We start from the raw sequence: 17805 nt of genomic DNA on the forward strand, positions 1-17805 counted from the left end.
AGGCCTCTCTCTAGATGCCCTCTGGTGGCCTGGCAAGGGTGTCCTATCAAAAAAATGCACATGAGCCCGACAGTGGTGTTTTTGTTTTTGTGTGTGGGTGTGTGTCAAGTTTTAATACACGCTAGAACAAGCCGCAAGAGGGTGCTGCAGGCCGGAACTACACCCACCCCAAGCCCACCCCAGGAACCCCAAAGCAGAGGTCAGGAACTGAGTCCACAGCTCCTGGGGAGGCCCAGGCACCCCTGAACGCTTCTGTCACCTCTGACCTCCCATCTTGCCCTCAGCCTAGACTCGTCCCTTCCCTACCAGTCCCTTCCCTAGACAAAGGCCCCTCCCCTCCCTGGGTCCCAGGACTTCCTCCCTCAAGGGACAGAGGAGCAGCCGGAGAGCGACGGTTCAGGGCCCTGAGGGTCCGGCTCTCCAGGAGAAGCTGGGCTCTGACCCAGGGTGGGTAAACGTCGCAGAAGGGCTGTCAGGACACTCAGGCGCCCACACACTCCACGTAGTTGGCAGGGTACAGGCCAATGCGGCCACTCTGCAACTGGCCTTGGCACCAGCCCTGCTCGTCCTCCTCACTCATCTTCAGCAGCTCCTCCCCTGGGGGAAAGGGGATTGGTCACTGCCAGTGGCCCTGGCCCAGGCCCTGTTCCTGCAACTGGGTCAAGGACTGAGGGGGATGGTGTGGTCCCAGAGCCCAGCTAGCAAAGACATGGCTCAGGCAGAGGCAGGTCAAGGTCAGCAAGCTGCCCCACCCCAGACCCTGAATGCAGCCACCAGGCACCAGCTATCTGGACCTGGAACAGCTGAAGGGACAGAGGACTGGCCCTTAAGAAGTGGGTATTTGGCTTCCCTTTCTGACACCCCTGCTCAGGCAGATAAGGCAGAGGCCGAAGCTAGGAAAGGGGTCCCAGGGTACCTGCTCGGAAGCTCAGCTCATCAGCTTCCTGGCCAGCGTAGTCATAGAGTGCCCTCACCCGAACCCCGGTGGCAGCCTTCCGGGGACTCTCTTCATCTGACCACTCCTCATCCTGCCCCGTGCTGGAGAGGGGAGGCAAAGGGAGCAGCTCAGAGTGCAAGGAACACGGGGCTGGAGATCTCACCCAGGATCAGGGCAAAGGCCTCCCTACCCCCAGAGGCACCTGGGAGAGTCAGGTGAGGTACTAAAGATTCTAGCTCTACCTCGCCATGCCCGACTGTGAGCAAAGAGGCAATTCCTGCCACACGCAGCTGATTTAAGGCATAAACGAGAGGGAATGTGGGAAATGCCCAGCAAATCTAAACCACTATGAGAACCAGTATCATTACAACTAAGTAGGCCCTCAGGTCCCTGGCACCAATTTTCAACCCATTTCAGGTGTGAAAGAAATGAAACCAAGGAGAAAGGAAAGGAGGGCGGGAGGCAGAGCTGTTTCTTTGCCACAGCCGCGCTCCTGGCTCTCACCCTGGGGACCCCGGGGACTGGGGTGGGGGTGCGGTGCCATCTCTTGTAGGCACAATGCTGGTCAGGGTAACCTCATCAGGGCTCCGGCCACCCTTCTCTTTCCGGCTGATTGTCCTCTGTGTGTCCAAGGACCACTCCTGTGGGGACAGTGCTTACAGTCAGGTGGGGCCATCTGAACCACCTTCACTTACTTCATCCCTAGCCCTGGCCAAGCTGAGTGGGAGCCCATCCCACCTCCCATCCCCACCCCGCCTGGAACACATGCCTCGAACTGTGGCCAGTTCATAGCCATGCCTGGCCCGTGGGTGCTGCGCCACCAGCGCAGATCCTCTTCGTCACTGGCTGCCTCAATGCCCTGGTGCAAGTCGCAGTGGAGTTCATGGAACCTATGACCCAAGGCACACCCCTCAGTCTAGGAAGTCTAGACCCTGCATCCCTCAGTCCCAGCCAGGGCCTAGGGGAGATGGAGGAGACCCAGTACTACCCCAGATCTCCATGCCCACCGGGCAGTTCATACTTCTCACTGCTGGAAAGGTCCAGGTGCCGGTGTAAGGTGAGCAGCATATCCTTGAAGAAAAGAAGCCGCTGGCGCTCGGCGGCCTGGCAGGTCTCAAAGGCCTGTTCCATGTCCTCCATGTAGCGTGGAGTGTAGCGATGCAGCTCTGCCAGTGTCTGCTCATACTGAGCTTTTGTCTGGGTGGGAGAGGAGGGACCTGGTGAGAACCAGACCTTCTTCCACCCAGGACTCCACCAGTGTTTACCAGACACTGCCATAGGCTGCTAGACCCAGGGCTAGCCACTAGGGGCAATCAGTCCCAAGACCCAGCTCCTGCCCTCAAGGACCCCAGCAGCCTAACAAGGGAGGTGACATCAGGCACAGCAGATAAAAGAGTCTGGTGAGGACTGAAATGAGGTCAACCTACAGGAAAGGATGGGAGAAATCAGAAAAGGCTTCCTGGAGGAGGTGGAAACTGCAGCATCTCAGGATGGGGAGGATTTGCATATCCAGAGCTGCAGGAAAGGACACTTCGGGCAAAGGGTACTGTGCAAGGAAAAGAGCTGGAAGTTCTCAACTGCTGAAGTCATCCCAGTGCCTGAAACTCCATTTCTTTCCCTAGTAAAGCATCACCTTTTGTCAGGTTCCTCCTTTAAATGATCATCTGGAGAGAGGGTGGCAGGTGAGGAATAGGGTAATAAGGGTGCTGGGGACTGGACAAGATGTTCAGGGAGCAAGATTCATTCAGGAAGCCGTGCCCTGGGCGGGGGCCAGGGCTGGGACCTGTGGCCTGTACCTTCTCGGCCTCCTTGGCACAGCGTTCCACCCGTTCCTGCAGTTTGCGCAGCTGCTCCTGGGAGACGGCGCTGTCTGCCTTCGCGTGGCTCTCCCTCGTCTGGGCGGTCTTCTCATCCTTCCGGGCTGCGTGGTAGCTTTTCTTGGAAGCCTCAACCTGGCATGCATGGAGACCACTCTGGACCCTGGATGCCACACCTTGGCCCCCTCGATCCCTTGCAAACAACCAGGAAGGAGCCTGTCTCGGATACCTCCCCCACCCAGCCTCACCTCCTTCAGCCTCTTCAGCCAGGGCTTCTGGGCCTTGCGGAAGCCGTCCTCGGCCGCCCGGCTCTCGCGGAAGCCGCCCAGCACAGGCCGGTGGAAAGCCCCCCGCTGCCAGGCGCGCACCCGCTCACTGTCCTGCCCTTGCAGCTTCTCCCGCACCTCCAGGTGCAGCGCGCTCAGCCGCTCAGCCGCCGTGAAAAAGGCATGCCAGGCCTTCTCCAGTGTGCCATACTGGGGGCCTGCAGGGAGGGACAGGGCTTAGGCCAGGCCTGGGTACCACCCAAAATGAGCCTAGCCCCTCTCACTGGGTGCGAGGCATGGAGGCATGGGGTATGCGCATGGGGTGCAAAGGTGAATGACAACCCTGTCAGCTGGGCTTATTGAATGAGGACCATGTGCCTTATCTCACTGAATCCTTGTCTCAGCCACCATCGTGAGGACAGCGACATTGCCAACATTGAACAGGCAAAACACCAAGGACCAGAGATGTGAACTCGCCCAAAGCATTATGGCTACAACAGGAGCTGAGGGCCGGGCACAGTGGCTCACTCCTGTAATCCCAGCACTTTGGGAGGCCAAGGCGGGTGGATCACAAGGTCAGGAGATCGAGACCATCCTGGCTAACACGGTGAAACCCTGTCTCTACTAAAACTACAAAAAATTAGCTGGGCATGGTGGCGGGCGCCTGTAGTCCCAGCTACTTGGGAGGCTGAGACAGGAAAATCACTTGAACCCAAGAGGGGGAGACTGCAGTGAGCTGAGATCACGCCGCTGTACTCCAGCCTAGGTGACAGAGCGAGACTCTATCTCAAAAAAAAAGAAAAAAAAGAGGAGCTGAGATTCAAACCCATCTGTTGTGTAAACACTACACTCCATTGCCTCAAAGGAAGAGCCTGTGTGTGCCCTCGAGGAAGACAGCTTGCAGGGTGGAAAGATCCATGCTCCCAGTCAGAGGGCCTGGGCTCAACCTTCAGCACTTCCTAGCTGTGTGCCTTTAGGCAAGTCCCTTAGCCTCTCTGAGCTTCCAGTTTCTCCTCTAGAAAATGCATAAAACAGGCCCAGGCGCGGTGGCTCATGCCTGTAATCCAGGCCGGGCACGGTGGCTCACGCCTGTAATCTCAGCACTTTGGGAGGCCAAGGAGAAAGGACCGCTAGAGCCCAGGGGTTCAAAACCAGTCTGAGCAACATAGCAAAACCCTATCTCTACAAAAAATACAAAAATTAGCCAAGTGTGGTGGTCCATGCCTGTGATCCCAGCTATTGTGGTCCCAGCTATTCAGGAGGCTGAGGTGGGAGGATCAGTTGAGCCTGGGAGAGGGAGGTTGCAGTGATCCATGATTGTACCACTGCACTCCAGCCTGGTGACAGAGTGAGACCCTGTCTCAAAATAAATAAATAATAAACAAAGGAAAGAAGGCCAGATGCAGTGGCTCACGCCTGTAATCCCAGCACTTGGGGAGGCTGAGGTGGGTGGATTACCTGAGGTCAGGAGTTTGAGACCAGCCTGGCCAACATGGTAAAACCCCGTCTTTACTAAAAATACAAAATTAGCCAGGCGTGGTGGTGCGTGCCTGTAATCCCAGCTACTTGGGAGGCTGAAGCAGAACCACTTGAGAGGCGGAGGTTGCAGTGAGCCAACATCATGTCACTGCACTCCAGCATGGGCAACAAGTGCAAAACGTCTCAAAAAAAAAAAAAAGAAAGAAAGGAAAGAAAATGGGTAAAACAACCATCTCCACAGGGTTGTTGGAACTATCAAAGTAACTCATGAGCATCCTTTATAAACTTTAATAACACCACAGCCATGAGGATGACCAGGAGGATCTTCCCTTTCTAAGGGAGGGTAGACGTGGAGGCCTCAAACTTCCCACGAGACGTGCAAAAAGAAGCTGGCCCGACAGTCCTGCACTCAGCTGCCCTCTGCCCCCTGCGAGGGCCTGGCTCACCCTTCTCCACGGTCCCCCTCCACTTTCGGGCCCAGTCAGCCAACTGCTGGGCATAAGCCTTCTCGATGCGGGCGCGCTCCTGAAAGCAGCTGACCAGGTCCCCGCACAGCCGGTGCCCGTCCTCCACCCGCTGTACCGTGCGCCTGTAGTTGCCAGCCTGGGCATACAGGAAAAGGGTGTCGTCACCAGGGAGAAGCTTCCTTTGGGGCTGGGGCTGTCAGTTGGGCTCCTCCCCTAGACAAGTAGCTGAGCCCAGGACCCAGCTGCTCACCTCCCAGAAACTGCCCCCTAAGGCCTCCCCTCCAGCGTCCTCTTCTGGAGCCATGGTGTCCCCGCAGCACGGAATGGTGGCGGATTTGGGGCTGTGGAGGGCAGAGGGGTAAGCAGGAAAGCTGGACATTATGTTTCTGGGGATAGGAAAAGACCCTCTCTATACCTGGGCCTCGCCCCACTGCCATCCCCACCACCCAAGGAGTCATCAGGGCTAGGACTTAGCAGGCAGGGTGCTGAAGACCCTAAGAAGGGCCAGGATGGGTGAGGATGGAGTCTCAAAGCTCTTCCTCTCACTGCTCTGCCCTTCCCCCCCGCCCCCCCACATACCTGGGGCCTAGAGATCACTTCAAGGACCCGGGTGTCCAACTCTCAATGCTGCCACCGTGACTCTGCCTTGAAGGAGAACAGAGCAGGGGTGAGGGTGGGGGCCTAGAGCGTCCAGGGCGGTGCCCGGCACCCCCAATATAGCAACTGCTGTCAGAAGCGCCAGATTCCAGGGAGGAGAATGCCAGGCAGGTCACACGATCCAGCCAGGGATTAAATGGCAGGCGGGGGTGGGCGGTGGGCAGAAGGCCCCACTCCCCCAACTGCCGATGAGAGGACTCCTGCCCAGGCTAGGGCCTCTGTTGCCTTCCCTTGAGTGACAAGACGACCCTGTTACCCAAGAGGCCAAGTCAGAGGGTGCCTGGCCACATCCCAGTAGCTCCCTGTACTGAGGAGGGCACGAAGGGAACCAAGAGGCCTGGCTTCTGTCTTGGCCAGGAAGCCCGAACAAGTGTATGTAACTGTCTCCTCCTAAGGAGGCCCCAGCTCCCTCTAAGATGGAACTCCTCTGTGTGCTCAGCTGCCATGCCAGGGCTGGTGTGAAACTCAAACCAAGCAACGCACCAGAAATACGAGGGGCCCTGCAGTCACGGAAGATACTCATCTCACTCCACACATCCACTGAGGGCCCGCAAGGCTCCGTGGGGAACACACAACCCGGGCCTGCCCTCCAAAGGCCTGGCGTCCAGGGCAGCATGGGGAAGTGAGAAGCGATGGCCAGCTATAAGAATGTCCCCCAGGCTGGGTGTGGTGGCTCACGCCTGTAATCTCAGCACTTTGGGAGACTGAGGTGGGTGGATCACCTGAGGTCAGGAGTTCCAGACCAGCTTGGCCAACATGGAGGAACCTCGTCTCTACTAAAAATATAAAAATTAGCCAGGCGTGGTGGCGGGAACCTGTAGTCCCAGCTACTTAGGAGGCTGAGGCATGAGAATCACTTGAACCTAGGAGGCGGAGGTTGCGGTGAGCAGAGATTATACCACCGCCTGGGCAACAGAGTGAGACTGTCTCAAAAAAAAAAAAGTTCCCTAGAATCGCAGAGGACGGCAAGCCAATTCCAACCCCAGAGCCATGGCCCCAGGGACTCAAGGACACAGTGGCATGTGGCTGCTCCCCTCCTGCCTCTGGGCAGGGTCTCAGCTGTCCCCAGCACTGACTGACTCACAGACCCTAGAAGGAAATCGCTTCCTCTCTGAGCAGGCCCAAGGGACACAGCCAGACCCAGGAGGACAGTGTGCGCCCTTTGTCCCCAAAGCAGGGCGCTGTCACAGCGCTTCCTCCAAACTCATGCACCTCTGCTCCTCCTTCAAACCTCCAATTAAGGCATCTTCTCCTCAGTCACTTCCCCTGTTTCTCTGTCCTTGCTCCTGTAGCCCCGGGTGACCCTTCAGCCGGGGTGTATAACCCATGGAGTTGTGGCTGACAGGACGGTGTCTATCTTCAGTCACCGACAGAGGCTTCTGGGATTCTGATTTGTGTGTCCCCACGCGCTGGAATCAGCAATAATTAGTTAAGTGAGAAAACAAGCGATGTCCACCTGGAGCGCAGGAAACGCGCCCGCTCCAGCAGCTGTGGGAATGCTTGGTCCAAGTGGGCTTCCCCCTCTGCTAACAGGAGACAGAGCTAGGGGCTCCGCGGAGACCCAGGCAATGGAGGTGCCCACCAGGGGCCTCACAAGCTCGTCACTTGGTTCCCTCTGCAGTGTGTCCTGTCTGCCCAGAAAGGACCTGACAGGGCGATGGAGAGAAAGAGAGCTGCCGCCATGAATCACAGGGCTCTGGAGCCGCCCCAGTCCAGCCTCAGGAGCCTGGGGCCCCTTGCCTGTTCCAGCCTCCGAGTTCCCTGCTCCCCAGAGAGCTGCCCCCCACCCCTTCCCTCTCTCTGGCCCCAGAACAGAGCAAGCTGTGTGTACCGGGCTGGCACAGCTCCCTCCGGCCTCCCAGAGCAAACACAGGCCCAAGCCCCGGGTGCAGCCAGGCCCCATAGCCCCAGCCTGACCTCTCAGCAAGCAAGCAAGGAGGGCTTGCACCTTGGCCCCCATTGAGCAGGTTGGCACCCTGTGCCTCCTGAGCTCAGCAGAGACCCAAATCAGTCCCCACCGCAGGCAAGAGCTCAGAAAGCAGGTAATGCAATCTTCCCAGCCCCGGGACCCAGCACGTTCGGCTCCGAGAGGTCTTCCTGGGCTTGGCAGGGTCTCCTTGCAGCTGCACGGGCCAAGGTAGGAAGTCCCTGGTTCAGGGAAGACCCAGTCTCCCTACCTGAGGCCTGAAGGTACCCGGCCCCAGACCAGCCCCAACCCCTTCCAGAAGCTGGGGGCTTGCCCCTGGGAGGGAGCTCAGCCATTCTGCCTGGCCCATCCCTGGAACCTGAGTCACAGGCTGCGCCCAAGGGCTTCTTTCCCGGGCAGCCCCTCCCGGTGCGCCCGCAGCTCTAGGATTTGAGGACAGAGCGGGGGGGGAGGGGAGGGGGCGTCAGTAGGCTGGTCCGAAGAGGGACAGCGAGGTTAGAGGGGCTGGAACCAGAAGCCAGAGCCAGCCAGGAGATCAGGAGGCTGGGGGAGGGGGTGGCGCAGCCAAAGCGGGAGGAGGCAGGGCCAGGGAGGGGCATAACAAAGGGGCACTTTTGGAAACCCGACCTGCCGGCCGGGGTGCCTGCTTCCAGATGACGCACTCCGAACCCCAGCCTCCACTCCAGAGCTCGGCGCCCAGAGGCTACGCGCCTCTGGCCTCAACCCTTATGGACCGCGCCCCTCGACAGGACCCCTTGCCGCCCGGAGCTGCATAACTCGGAGCCCGTGGAGCCACGCGGAGCGGCAGGGCCAGGCCTAGCCACCGAAGCTCTAGGACTTCTTGGCCAAACTTGTTGAACTTGGTCTTGGCGGGGGTGGGGCCACTGATCACCGCCAAGGGGAGGGGACGCCCCCTGCCTGGGCCGGCCTTGCCGTGGGCTCCAGATGGTGGCCCCGGGCAGCGGACCCAGGAATCGGGGCTTACTGCACAGGGCGAGGGATCGCCAGGGAGCGAGGACCCTCTGGGGCCTCGGGGCGGGCGCGAGGCGAGCGGACGGGGGCCCTCGAGGGGCCCCTGAAGACGGCTCAGCCCTCCAGCGCCGGCGCCCCCTCCCCCGGGCGGCCTGCGGAATTGCGGAGCCCGCGGCGCCGCAGATGGGACGGCCCCTCGGCGCGGCTACGGCCCTTCCCGTCGGCACGCAGAGCGGGGTGGCCGGGGGCTCCCTGGGCGGGAGTCGGCTCCATTGCAAACTTCAGAAGCCGGAGCAGGAGAGGGCGGGCTCGAGCCACGGCACCCGCCGCCGCCTACCCGCGCGTCCCCTCCAGGGCACTCACCGCGTCCTCCCTGGGCCCCTCGGCGGGTGGGGGTCCGGCCACGCTCCGGCCCGAGTCCTACCGCTCCTGGGCCCGCGCCGCGGCCTCCCGGAGCGCGCCGGGCCCTCCCCCGGGAAGCCCGGCCCCCGGCCCCGCCCCTCTCCTGGCCGCCGCTGCCTCAACCCCACGCGGCGGGGCAGCGGGGCTGCAGGCATCGCGGCGACCAGCGGCTCTTGTGGCGCGGGTCGAGGTTTCTCTGCTTCGCCCGTGTGCGGAGTGCCTGGGCGGGCTCCCCAGGGTTGCGCCCCGGTGCCGCAGGGAGCCAGATTTCGGCTTTGCCTCTCCCGGACCGTTGCAGAGCCTGGGAGACCCGAGGGAGCAAGAAGGGACCGGGCCGGCACGGGCAGCCTTGGAGAGGGGCCGGGGGAATTACACTGCCTTACATTTTTAGCTGCACGCTTGTTTAGAAATTGGCTCAGGCGAGGCTCACAACCACCCCTTGTAAGCATTAGGATTCCCACTGTACAGATGCAAAAACTGAGGCTCGGGGGCTTTTCAGAGGCTTGCCCAAGATTTCCCTCTAGTCAGGCAGGGCTGGGACTCCAAAACCGTGCCCTACCGTTCCACAGCTGCCCTGCTAATCTGGGGCGCCTTCTAAGGCCTGAGACGAACACGCGGTGGGGGTGGGACAAAAAGGCCTAAGCTCCTCCCCCTCCGAGTTCTTATTTCCAGATTTTGTACCACGATTCATTCTTACCCTTCGCCCCTCCACCCCCTTTATCAGTCTGGTACATTTTTCCATATCGCCACGATGCCACCCCACGCTAAATAAATCCCTTCTCCCTCCTCTCTCCCTACTTCCCTCTCCCCGCTTTCCCCCGGGGGTGAGATTTTGCAGAGCGGCTCCGTCTGTTATTTATATCCACTGGAGCGGTCCAAGAATGTTCCGAAGCTGACCTAATCGCCACCTGCTCGGCCTCTCCGCCCCTCCCACTCTCTCCTGGGCCCGGTGACCCAGCGGCGGTGCCCTGAGCCTTGAAGACCAGGGGGAGCGCGGACCAACGGGGTCGAACGCCCGGGCGCAGAAGGTCCCGGGCGCGCAGAATCGCAGCGGGTCGGAGAGCCCCGGCGCTCTCAGAGGAGTGCGCCCCCAGGGACGCGGCTCTGAGCCCTGGGAAGCTGAGGCGCCTGGCTGCGCCCTCTGAAGCTCGTACTTTTCCTCCCACCCCCAGCTCCCTGAAGAGTGTGAGTGCGTGCGCGCGGAGTTTTAAACGGCAGCTTTAAAAATAGCAAAATTATGTTGTTTCTAAATCCAGGAGGAATCACTGACGCGTTCTTTACGCAGATGAATCCGCTCACAAAACGAGAAAGGGACCTGGAGAAAATGAATGGGGGTAATTTTGCCTGCCGAGGGCTCACTTGCTGGGCAGTGCTAATGGAAGGGTAAAACTGCCTCCCCAAGACACCTGTGGGGCACCCAAGGCGCGCCACCTTTGGCCTGAGGATTCTGGCCGTGTTTGGCAAATCATAGCTGAGTAGTGAATCTGAAACCTGGGATGTGGTTTCTGAAACCAATTTCAACACCCAGTCTCTCTTAGGGCTTGGACAAGTCCCTTCTCTCCTTATCTCTATTTCTACCTCTATAAAACATGACAGGTGACCAGCTGACCTTCCGCTGAGCCATGAGCCCCAGCTAATTAATGATTGTAAAAAACAACTGCAGATCAGAGGAGCTGGGAAAATGGCAAATCACAGCCACAGGGTTTTGTATTCTTTAAAATCAGTTAACATCCCTCCTAGCGCCTGAAGGCCTTTAGGCACCTAGACCGAAGTGTGAAAACACAAGAATGAAATTAATTACAGGAGCCACCTATTAAAACCTCATTAAAAATAAAGTTGGCAGCCAGGCTGTGGGATCTGGGAAAGCCAGGCCATAGACAGACTCAGAAAACAGGGCTGTTCATCAGACCACAAAGAGAAGGGGATGTGGACTGGAAAACATCTGGCTTCCCTTGGGCTCAAGTCTGGGAGCAGAAAGCAGAAATGTCGCAGCTGATCTTAATTGCCCCTGAGGTACTGTAGGGGAAAAAAACAACAAAATAAAACCCAGAGCATAGGGGGCTGCTTCTAAGCTGAAAGTAGACAGACATGCCTTTGGAAAGCCAGCTCCAAGCTAATGCTACCCCCAGGGCTCCCATTCTGCGCTCTATGGCCAGAGCCCTTAACATTCACACTGCTCCATCAGTGCTGTCCTCAACCCAGAGTTCAAGATGAGATGTCAGTGGACAGAGGGTTGCATAAAGACAGAAATCTGGTCGGGCGCGGTGGCCCACGCCTGTAATCCCAGCATTTTGGGAGGCCGAGGCGGGTGGATCATCTGAGGTCAGGAGTTTGAGACCAGCCTGGCCAACATGGTGAAACCCCATCTCTATTAAAAATACAAAAATTAGCTGGGCATGGTGGCGGGTGCCTGTAATCCCAGCTACTCAGGAGGCTGAGGCAGGAGAATCGCTTGAACCTGGGAGGTGGAGGTTGCAGTGAGCTGAGATCGTGCCATTGCACTCCAGCCTGGGCGACAAGAACAAAACTCCATCTCAAAAAGAAAAAGAAAAAAAATGACAGAAATCTAAGGCTGGGCACAGTGGCTCACGCCTGTAATGCCAGCACTTTGTGAGGCTGAGGCAGGTGGATCACCTGAGGTCAGGAGTTCAAGACCAGCCTGGCCAATAATGAAACCCCATCTCTACTAAAAACACAAAAAAACTAGCAGGCGTGGTGGTGGACGCCTGTAGTCCCAGCTACTTGGGAGGCTGAGACAGGAGAATTGCTTGAATCCGGGAGGCTTAGGTAGCTGAGATTGCGCCACTGCTCTCCAGCCTGGTCGAAGGAAACTTTCTCTCAAAAAGAAAAAAAGACAAATCTAGCAAGGCATTTGGCTCAGGGTACCAATGGGCAGATTGGTCCATAGCCAGATTTCACACCACTCACAGACTCACCTTGAGTTTCTGGAATGTCCTAACCACTGTGCCTTCATTTGTTTATTTATGCATTCATTCACCCAGCCAAGAAAACACTTGAGTTTTTACTCCATGCTAAGGCTATGCTAGGAATGTTGGGAGTACAAAGTTAAATAAGGCAGAGTCCAAGTGTACCGTAATGATGCAAGGCAGATAGGAAGTATTGAGGGAAAACAGGCAGAAGGGACGGCCTTTCACAGGACATGACACTGATAGGTCTTGATGAGTAGGAATTAGTCATGTGGACAGGCATTCTAGGCAGGAGCTTCAGGGTGTGCCAAGCCCCAGGGGTGTTACCATATGACTTTGTGACCTAGCAATTCTACTTTTTGGTATTTACCCTGGACGAACATGTACAAATGCAGAAAGAGGTACAACGATGTTTGCATATAGTACTGTTTGCAACAGGGGAGAACTGAAAACAAATGTTCATCATGAAGGCAATAGTTGAACAACCTAAAGTTCATTCATGCTGTGGATTACTCTGCAAAAACTCAAGAACAAGCTAGAGGCAGGAGTTCGAGACCAGCCTGGCCAACAAAGTGAAACCCCTTCTCTACTAAAAATACAAAAATTAGCCAGGTGTGGTGGCGTGTGCCTTTAGTCCCAGCTACTTGGGAAGCTGAGACAGGAGAATCGCTTGAACCCAGGAGGCGGAGGTTGCAGTGAGCTGAGATTGCGCCATTGCACTCCAGCCTGGGAAGCGAGAGCAAAACTCCATCTCAAACAAAAACAAACCAAAAAAAAAAAAAAAAAAGAACAAGGTAGAGAGAGACATATTCTTTTTTTTTTTTTTTTTCGAGACGGCGTCTTGCTCTGTCGCCCAGGCTGGAGTGTAATGGCGCAATCTCAGCTCACTGCAACCTCCACCTCCCGGGTTCAAGCGATTCTCCTGCCTCAGCCTCCTGAGTAGCTGGGATTACAGGCACGTGCCACCACGCCTGGCTAATTTTTGTATTTTTAGTAGAGACGGGGTTTCACCATGTTGGTCAGGCTGGGCTCAAACTCCTGACCTCATGATCCACCCGCCTTGGCCTCCCAAACTGCTGGGATTACAGACATGAGCCACCGCACCCAGCCAAGAGATGTATTCTTATAAGAAGACCTCCAAGATGATGTCAAGGGAAAAAAGCAAAATGCAAAACACACTAAATCTTCACAGAAAATATACATCATACTGATTTTGGCGTTTATCTTTAGGCAGAGGTCTAGAATTGGTAAGGGACATTTTTGTAATGTTAGAAAATTTACAATGAGAATGTACCTATGTGTAAATTATGTAACTAAAATTAAAAACTGGGGGGTGGGCGAGTGGGTATTTGTATCTAAAATAGTGCTGTCCAATTATTTTCTGCAGTGGTGGGAATGTTCTATAGCTGTGCTGGCCAATATGATAGCCACTAGTAGCATGAGACTGTTGAGCACTTGAAATGTGGCTATTGAAAACATAAACTTGCCAGGTGCAGTGGCTCACGCCTGTAATCCCAGCACTTCAGGAGGCTGAGGTGGGTGGGTCACCTGAGGCTGGGAGTTCAAGACCAGCCTGACCAACATGGAGAAACCCCATCTCTACTAAAAATACAAAATTAGCCGGGCATGGTGGCTCATGCCTGTAATCCCAGCTACTCAGGAGGCTGAGGCAGGAGAATTGCTTGAACCTGGGAGGCGGAGGTTGTAGTGAGCTGGGATTGCTCCATTGCACTCCAGCCTGGGCAACAAGAGCGAAACTCCATCTCAAAAAAAAAAGAGAAAACATAAACTTTTAATTAAAAAAAAATTTTTTTTAACAACTGGTAATCAGTTTATTAAAATTGTTGACTTAAGCATCTGCAATGGTGACTTCCACCTCAACTCCTGGCTCAATACTGATGGAAGTAATCTGCTTAACAATCTCAGAAGGACTGTGCAAGTCAATGAGTCGCTGGTGGATTCTCATCTGGAAACGATCCCATGTTTTAGAACCTTCACCACAAGGGGTTTTTCTCGTAGTGATTCTCAAAGTCTTGGTAAGCATTCGAACTGGTCCTTTCATTTTGAGATTCTTTTCCTTTGCGCCTCTGATCAAGTCAGCACACACCTTTTCCAGGGATTTTATGTTGCGGCTTGTTAGGGTGATTCGAATTCAGTGAATCGCCACCTCCGGCTCCACGGGTGTTTTTCCGGTATCCTTAAAAGCCATGGCTGCTGCGTGGCTTCCTGACCGACTTTTTCCTCAGCGAGAGTGAACAGCAGTGAGTCAGGAGCAGGAGCGTGCGGACGAGAGACTCACAGCACCTACGACCGCGTCTTCCTCCAATTTAAAAATTTTGAAATTAGGCCAGGCGTGGTGGCTCATGCCTGTAATCCCAGCACTTTGGGAGGCCGAGGCAGGAGGACCACTTTAGGTCAGGAGTTCGAGACCAGCCTGGCCAAGATGGTGAAACCACGTCTCTACTAAAAATACAAAAATTAGCCTGGCATGGTGGTATGCACCTATAGTCCCAGCTACTCAGGGCAGGGCTGAGGCAGGCGAATTGCTTGAACTCAGGAGGCAGAGGTTATAGTGAGCCAAGATTGTACCACTGCAGTCCAGCCTGGATGACAGAGCGAGACTCTATGTCAAAAAAAAAAAAAGAAAAATTAGCTGAGTGTCGTGGCACATACCTGTAGTGCCAGCTACTGAGGAGGCTGAGGTCACCAGAGCCTGAGAGGTCAAGGCTGCAGTGAGCCGTGATTGGGCCACTGCACTCCAGCCTGGGCAACAGAGTGGGATCCTGTCACACAAAAAAAAAAAAAAATTAACAACTACATGTGAGTAGTGGCTACTGTATTGGACTGTGCAGGTCTCGAATCTCTAGAATAATGAGGTCATGATGGGGTGGAGGTATCAGAGGCATTTGAACCAGAGAGACTCCAGCTTGAATAGGGGCTGGGTAAAATAAGGCTCAGACCTACTGGGCTGCATTCCAAGGAGGTTAGGCATGCTGAGTCCAGCTGATAAAAGGATGCGATAAAGAAGCTGGCCAAAACCTACCAAAACCAATATGGCAATGTGACCTCTGGTCGTCCTCACTACTCATTATACGCTAAATCTAATACATTAGCATGCTAAAAGACACTCCTACCAGTGCCAGGACAGTCTACGGATGCCATGGCAATGTCAGAAATTTACTGTATATAGTCTAAAAAAGGGAGAAACCCACAGTTCCGGGAATTGCCCACCCCTTGACCAGAAAGCTCCTGAATAATCCACCCCTTGTTTAGCATATAATCAAAAAATAACTTAAGTATTCTTAGGGCCGGGCGCAGTGGCTCACGCCTGTAAACCCAGCACTTTGGGAGGCCGAGGCGGGTGGATCACGAGGTCAGGAGATCAAGACCATCCTGGCTAACAAGGCGAAACCCCGTCTCTACTAAAAATACAAAAAATTAGCCAGGCGTGGTGGCGGGCGCCTGTAGTCCCAGCTACTTGGGAGGCTGAGGCAGGAGAATGGGGTGAACCCAGGAGGTGGAGCTTGCAGTGAGCCGAGATAGCGCCACTGCAGTCCAGCCTGGGCGACAGAGCAAGACTCCGTCTCAAAAAAAAAAAAAAAGGTATTCTTAGGTGAGCAGCCCTTGCTGCTGCTCTGCCTGTGGAGTAGCTTTTTTTTTTTTTTTTGAGACAGAGTCTTATTCTGTCACCCAGGCTGGAGTACAGTGGTGCAATCTCAGCTCACTGCAACCTCTGCCTTCTGGGTTCAAGTGATCCTCCTGCCTCAGCCACCAAAGTAGTTGAGATTACAGGTGTGCACCACCATGCCTGGCTAATTTTTGTATTTTTGTAGAGACGGGTTATTGCCATGTTGGCCAGGCTGGTCTCAAACTCCTGACCTCAGGTGATCCACTTGCCTCAGCCTCCCAAAGTGCTGAGATTACAGGCATAAGCCACCGTTCCTGGCCAGAGTAGCCATGCTTTATTCCTTTGCTTTCTTAATAAACTTGCTCTCACTTTATTCTATGGATTCGCCTCAAATTCTTTCTTTCACCAGACCCAAGAACCCTCTCCTGGGGTCTGGATCAGGACACCTTTCTGGTAACAGAAGCAGATGGAAGATGAAGCTGGAAAGATAGGTTGGGATTGGATGGTGAAGATTTGCAAAGTGGGCTAGGGAATTTGGACGCTACCCTATAGGCAGTGGGAAGTGTCCATGAGAGTAGGTAGATCAGATTTCCCCTTTTATTTTATTCATTTATTTATTTATTTTTTTGAGACAGAGTCTCGCTCTGTCGCCCAGGCTGGAGTGCAGTGGTGCAATCTTGGCTCACTGTAACCTCCGCCTCCCGGGTTCAAGCAATTCTCCTGCCTCAGCCTCCCGAGTAGCTGGGATTACAGATGCCTGCTACCGTGGCTAATTTTTGTATTTTTAGTAGAGACGGGGTTACATCATCTTGGCCAGGCTGGTCTTGAACTCCTGACCTTGTGATCCACCTGCCTTGGCCTCCCAAAGTGCTGGGATTACAGGCATGAGCCACGGCGCCCAGCCAGATTTCCCCTTTTTAATGATAACTCTGGCCACCCTGCCGAGAGTAGATCAGAGCCGGCTGAGTGCTGCAGGGCAGGGCTGTCTCCTCTGAAGGCTGCTTTGTGAGTTTCCCTCCGTGGCCTCTGGACATTGCCCCGGGATTCCTGACAGGCAGCTGAGTAAAGTATTCTAATTTCACAGCTATGTTTTTCAGAGCTCAGGCAGTCCCGTGTAAAGACTGGTCCCAGTTATTGAGAGCAGTTAACCTCAGTGCGGCAGGCTGTTTGTAGGTTACCAAGGCAGACCGATGGCACTCGGTGAAAATGAATCGCAGGTTTCAACAGTGCAGCCTATAGAGAAAGTTTCTCCAGGGTCAGGAAGTTACCCTATTAAAAAAAAAAAAAAAATGAAGTTACCCTATATAGTCTAAAAAGGGGAGGAACCGGTAGTTCCGGGAATCTGCCATTGCCCCAGGCAGATTATTTAGCTGGTCCCCGCCTCAGCAGGAAACACCCCAGGAGTTGCCATTGTGTACTCCGGGTTTCAGCTCTGTAGGCCGGGAGGCTCCTGCTCCAGAAGCCTACCCTGGTGTACTTGGGCACCCATTGTGTGACCAACACCAGGCTGGGTGCTCAGTCCTTAATTCGAAGAAAGCAGGCCAGGTGCGGTGGCTCACGCCTGTAATACAAGAATTTTGGGAGGCCAAGGAGGGTGGATCACTTGAGGTCAAGAGTTCAAGACCAGCCTGACCAACATGGTGAAACCCTGTCTCTACTAAAAATACAAAAATTAACCAGGCGTAGTGGCGCACGCCTGTAGTCCCTGCTACTCAGGAGACTGAGGCAGGAGAATTGCTTGAACCGGGGAGGCAGAGGTTGCAGTGAGCTGAGATGGCGCCACTACACTCCAGCCTGGGTGACAGAGCGAGACTCCATCTCAAGACAAAAAAAGAAAGCAGACAAGATGCCAACTTCATGGAATTTTCCACTGAAATCAAATAAAGGTCCAAAAACATCATTACCAATTGTCATGAGTGTTTGAAGGAAAAAAAAAAGGGACAGTGTGCTGGAAGAGGATAGTGGGAGTGTGGCTTCAGGGAGTTTAAGCCTCCACCCAAAAAGACCCAGAAGATAAATGGAAGTTAAGAAGGTGAAGAGGGGACCTAGGGAACGGCATTCCAGGCGGAACAACTGAAGACTGATGTATGAAAAGGTCCTTACATGAGAACTTGACCTTCCAGGTCAGAAGGGTGGCGTGGGCAGGGCACGGTGAATGAGCGGGTGAGAGGCCTAGAATGAGGTGGGAGAGGCAGGCAGCACCCAGACACTACCAGGCTTTGTGAGTTCTGTTCCGAGTGCAAGAGGGGGCCCTTGGAGGGATTTAAGCAGAGGAGGGAACTGAATGGCCTTTTTGGATGTTGCATGAGGAATGGATTAGAGCAAG

The 17805-nt window shown here is 55.0% G+C and overlaps 1 protein-coding gene and 1 pseudogene across 7 annotated transcripts; both read right to left on the minus strand.

Annotated features, from left to right (window-relative positions):
- Positions 1 to 73: 73 nt before the first annotated feature.
- PACSIN3 (protein kinase C and casein kinase substrate in neurons 3) lies at positions 74 to 9029 on the minus strand. Of its 7 annotated transcripts, none has more exons than XM_034932499.2 (12): positions 8886 to 8974; positions 6855 to 7032; positions 5546 to 5611; positions 5217 to 5307; positions 4946 to 5102; positions 3003 to 3238; positions 2734 to 2889; positions 1959 to 2134; positions 1707 to 1827; positions 1442 to 1578; positions 917 to 1038; positions 74 to 597 (listed from the first exon to the last, which is right to left on the minus strand). In XM_034932499.2, the coding sequence occupies exons 4-12, from the start codon at positions 5268 to 5270 to the stop codon at positions 482 to 484; spliced, it is 1275 nt and encodes a 424-aa protein (XP_034788390.1). In that variant the 5' UTR covers positions 5271 to 5307; positions 5546 to 5611; positions 6855 to 7032; positions 8886 to 8974; the 3' UTR covers positions 74 to 481. The 7 variants fall into 7 exon arrangements, with proteins under 7 accessions (XP_034788390.1, XP_034788389.1, XP_063464517.1 ...); XM_034932498.2 differs by having other exon boundaries at positions 6836 to 7032; XM_063608447.1 differs by lacking the exon at positions 6855 to 7032 and having other exon boundaries at positions 5217 to 5352; positions 8886 to 9029.
- A 4629-nt stretch (positions 9030 to 13658) lies between these two features.
- On the minus strand, positions 13659 to 14075 carry LOC134731230 (small ribosomal subunit protein uS10-like; annotated as a pseudogene).
- Positions 14076 to 17805: the final 3730 nt, after the last annotated feature.

This window comes from Pan paniscus, chromosome 9, assembly GCF_029289425.2.
Source record: "Pan paniscus chromosome 9, NHGRI_mPanPan1-v2.0_pri, whole genome shotgun sequence".
NCBI classification, from domain to species: Eukaryota; Metazoa; Chordata; class Mammalia; order Primates; family Hominidae; genus Pan; species Pan paniscus.

What these genes read in the sequence shown, in the direction of transcription:
- PACSIN3 (XM_063608447.1), bottom strand. Translation starts at nt 5,345, where the DNA reads ATGTCCAGCTTTCCTGCTTACCCCTCTGCCCTCCACAGCCCCAAATCC. An exon ending in TGAACTGGCCACAGTTCGAG is followed by an intron (nt 1,579 to 1,706) that starts GCATGTGTTCCA and finishes CTGTCCCCACAG; the next exon opens with GAGTGGTCCTTGGACACACA. An exon ending in CAGTCCCCGGGGTCCCCAGG is followed by an intron (nt 1,039 to 1,441) that starts GTGAGAGCCAGG and finishes TCCCCTCTCCAG; the next exon opens with CACGGGGCAGGATGAGGAGT.